General features: G+C 37.3%; 1 protein-coding gene across 1 annotated transcript; it reads right to left on the bottom strand.

Moving 5' to 3' along the window:
* Positions 1-1,221: 1,221 nt before the first annotated feature.
* Positions 1,222-2,169, bottom strand: LOC105811344 (olfactory receptor 51G2-like). The gene has a single exon (XM_012645524.1). It carries the CDS (start codon positions 2,167-2,169, stop codon positions 1,222-1,224), a length of 948 nt encoding a protein of 315 aa, XP_012500978.1.
* Between the last annotated feature and the right edge of the window lie 2,060 nt (positions 2,170-4,229).

Below are 4,229 nucleotides of genomic sequence, written 5' to 3'. Positions count from 1 at the left end.
TGATAATGATTCCATGGAGGTATGCATATGTAAAATTTATCAAATTGTATACTGTAAATATGTGCAATTTATTATAGTTCAATTATGTCTTAATAGTTGTGAAAATTAAGATAAAACCTTAGTAAATAGACACACATAAAACAGTTCCAAGTACACAAAGGAGGATCACCTGATGCAGCATAGTATGGTAGGAGGGTAACAAAATGTATCTTTAATGCATTGATACTAGATTTATATTTGCGTTTAGGAGAAGTGGGGGAGATAGACGGTTGTCAAAGGAGGAAGAACATGGGGCATTGCTGGCAGTTATAGGATGAAATAATGGTCACATGCCAGTAACTGCAAAGTGTTCATGGAACACTTCAACTATTTTGTGTTTCTGGAATGTGAAAATGAAGGCAAGATCTGTTGAGAAATGAGGTCAGTTCAAGGATGGTTGTATTTGCCATGCTTAAAAATTTCATCTGTCTAAGCTCCACTTAAACTTATCACTTCAAAATCCCACCCAACAAATGAACCCACCCTTCTATTTGGTCTAACCATAAAATTTGCTGTCTGGTACCAAAGTAATTGTGACATACTGGAGAATTATATGTTTACAAGCCTATTTTCCTTAATGATTTAAACTTTTCACCCTGAGAAAACAATATTCTATTTTGTTTTCTTTATACGTGGAATAGGAGGTGGCATAGTGTAGGCGAATAAATATACTTAGGAGGGAAACAAAGTATTTCTTTTCTTATTTCCATCATGATATTATAAATAACTTTGCAATACAGCTTTATCTAAAGTATTAGCACTTAAATGAAAGACTTACTAGACCTATTATTTTTACATTATTAATAGAGCAATTTCATCAGATAACTTAGATGAAAATTTACTCTAGAAAGCAAGAAGCCATGACAGATTAAGGAAATCAATTTCTCTATCTTTGGTTCATCAGAGTCAGCTAATTCTCATAAAATAGGCCTTCAGAATGTGTACTTGGCTTATTTTTGCTTTCCTAAAGGATTAAGGAAGCTGAATTGTACATGGAGTCTTTTATTAAAAAATTATAGAATCTTAGTAGCTTATGAGGGCACAGAATTTTTAATGCATGTATTATGAAGTGAGAAGCAGTGAATTAACTTCATTCAGAGAGCTAGAGAGTCTTGGAGGTTCTGTCCACCTTTCATATGTAATGGAGTTGAGGTAACCCCACCAATATTTTATTCCTATGACTCAGAGTATTTTGGGGTGGAGCATCTTTAGAATGTGTACCTGAATCTCTTTGGTTTTGACAGTGTAGACAATTGGGTTGAGCATTGGAGGCACAAGAAAGTGCAGGTAGGAGAGAAGCATATACACCTGAGCTGGTATCTTCTTTTTACCAAAACGATGGATCATGGATAGGCTAACAAGTGGGGTATAGAAAAGTAGTACTGCACATATATGGGAAATGCAGGTGTTGAAAGCTTTGAGCCGCTGAGTGTTGGATGCAATGCTCAATACTGTCTTCAAGATCAGCACATAGGAGAGGAGAATGAGCACAGCATCCATCCCCAGTGTGGAGAGCATGACGAAGAGCCCAAAGCTACTGTTCACAAGAGTGCTGGAACTGGCCAGCCTTAGAACATCAGGATGAATGCAGTAAGAGTGAGAAAGAGAATTCACAGGCTGGAATTGCAGCCTTCCAAGGAGCACAGGCAGGGGCAAATGGAGGGCAGCACTGTGGGTCACAATGGCCAGCGCAATGACCCCAATGCGCCTAGTTGTGAGAATGGTGGCATAGCGTAGGGGCTCTCGGATAGCCACACATCGGTCAAAAGCCATGGCCAACAGAATAGCTGATTCAATGACTGAGAAAGTGTGGATGAAGAAAAGTTGCATAAAACAGGCTGGAGCTCCTATCTTCCTCTGGCCCAGGAGAAAGACAGCTACCACTGAAGGCAGTGTAGAAGCTGAGAGGCCCAGGTCAGCCACTGAAAGCATGGACAGGAAGAGGTACATGGGTGTCTGGAGACTGGATACAGATTTCACAGTGTACAATATGGTGACATTGCCCATCACAGAAAGAACATAGATGGAACAGATAGGAATAGCTGTCCAGCAATGAGCAGTCTCCAGTCCTGGGAGATCCATCAATATGAAGAAGAAACTGCTGGCATTATTGCTGTTAGGAGTTGCCATAACTCTGGGGAGGAATTGCCCTAGAAAAACTGTAAAGCAAGCAAAAAACTATTTTTTTCACAGCATTTTTTTTTTATCATCTCATCCCATATAATACTCATTGCTCTGGCCTGCAGAGTAACACTGCCCTTTCTCTTCACACAGTACAGAATCTCATTCCTTCAGAGGTTTTTACTATGAAACATTTCTGACCCTCTTAGTGGTTTGCCCTAGTTTTCAATAGCATATTTGGACCATTCAAATAAAAAAAATTTATTCCTCATCTTTAAGACATTTCAAAATTTTAAAACTACAAAGGTCAACCTCATGTCGAGAACATAAGACCTATGCGCATGACCTAGATTATTTTTAGTCCCAAAATATAAGCAAGTTCCTAAAAAACGCAGACAGGGAGAACCATTTTTAATGGTTGCTTGGGAATTAGGGTGTAATAAATACCTATTCTGAACTCCTGCTATTACCAGATATATTTTTTTTTTTGTTTTGAAAGGGGCCCAGGGTATCACAAGTAAAAACTGGGACAGGAAGACATCAGGAGAGTTTTGGACTTGATGTGTATGCTTACTTGATTTAAATTTCTTTCAAGTCTTTGCTGCACGGTACTTTCTAAAAATGTTAGGATAGCTTGTATAGATATATGAGAGGAAGAAGGTAAAGACTAGAAAATATTTGCATTTGCAAACAAAATATATGGTCAATGGCATCACACATTTACTGAGCTCCTGGCTATGTTCTTAGTGTTATTAACACAATGACAGACAATATATAGCCTCTGCCTTTGAAAGTCTAATATCCGCCTGGTAAAACATATAGCATCTACATAAACTAGTTCAAGAGAACTTTTACTACTGGACAGATAAAAGATCCCAGCTGCAAATCTACATTCTGCTCTGCACAACTCACCTTTCTAAAGAATGATCCTGGGTGCCGTCGGGGACCCTTACTAAGGAAAGGAATAAAGTATGAAATTTGAGTATGTAGAATTCACAGGAAGTTTTGGTCATATATCTTAATTTCACTTTAAATGGTTATTTCCATTCTCACTATATTAGAAACATTTTCTTCTAAAATGACAACCTCAACATTTTCCTGAGAAGTCCATTATGTAGCACCTATGACAAAGAGAACAATCTTCATCATATTCTGACCCTTTTCCTCCAACCAATTCTAATGCTGCCCCATAAAGTCATAAAGAACATATATGATCCCCATTCCACATGTTAACTGTTAGTGTAAGGAAAACCCAAAGTAGAAATTATGTGAAAGTTAAGCAAAGGTCTCAAAATTTAAACAAGTATGAACTGTAAACAAATATTGGCAATAATTATAGGACAAGTGGCAGAAGGAGACTCGTAGACACTCATAAAGAAGACAAGAGGTAGAGGCAGGTCTACCAGATTTGATGAAAGAGCATGAAGAGAAAAAATATCTGAGTTTGTGTCATGAGTTGTTAAAACTTAGTATATGTATATAGCCAAATTCTGATAGAGGAAAGTTATCAGAATAACAGGAATTTACCTGTGTTATTTGTGGGAATCAGTTATGAAGAGAGAGAGGTATTCCTAGGAAACTGAGCCATGGTCCTGAGTGTTTAACAATTCAGTAGATACAATCAAGCAGAGGTCAGAAATGTGTATTTGCCTATTTCTCCCAGTGCTTTCCACTTCCGTGTGTGAAGAGATGAGGGAATTATTCCTCCCACATGAACCTTTGATAAGATGTTTTCAGTTACAAAGTGAGCAGTGAAATTACTATGTTCTTCATCTGAGCTTTGCCAAAAAACTCACAGAGAAAATGTTGATTTTTAAGGCCATTTGTCCAACTGCTAAATTGATGCTGTAACTTCCCTAAAAAAAAAAAAAAATGAAATCACATGTCTCAGAAAACAATTCATTCAATTGTGATATTTAAATAATTGTAGAAATCTACTTTTTTCCAAAGCCATTTGTGCACGTTAGAGAAGCATTGTAAGCTCAATTGAGTATCTAGATTTTAGCTGTGTTAAATCATTCCAGCCTGCATTCTTGTCTGATTAAATGAGCCACATGAATATTTCCTTT

The sequence above is a fragment of the Propithecus coquereli genome, unplaced genomic scaffold (assembly GCF_000956105.1).
Source record: "Propithecus coquereli isolate 6110/MARCELLA unplaced genomic scaffold, Pcoq_1.0 Scaffold235, whole genome shotgun sequence".
NCBI lineage: Eukaryota > Metazoa > Chordata > Mammalia > Primates > Indriidae > Propithecus > Propithecus coquereli.
The sequence above is the reverse complement of the archived record's forward strand: the minus strand, read 5'-3'. Positions and strand labels throughout refer to the sequence as shown.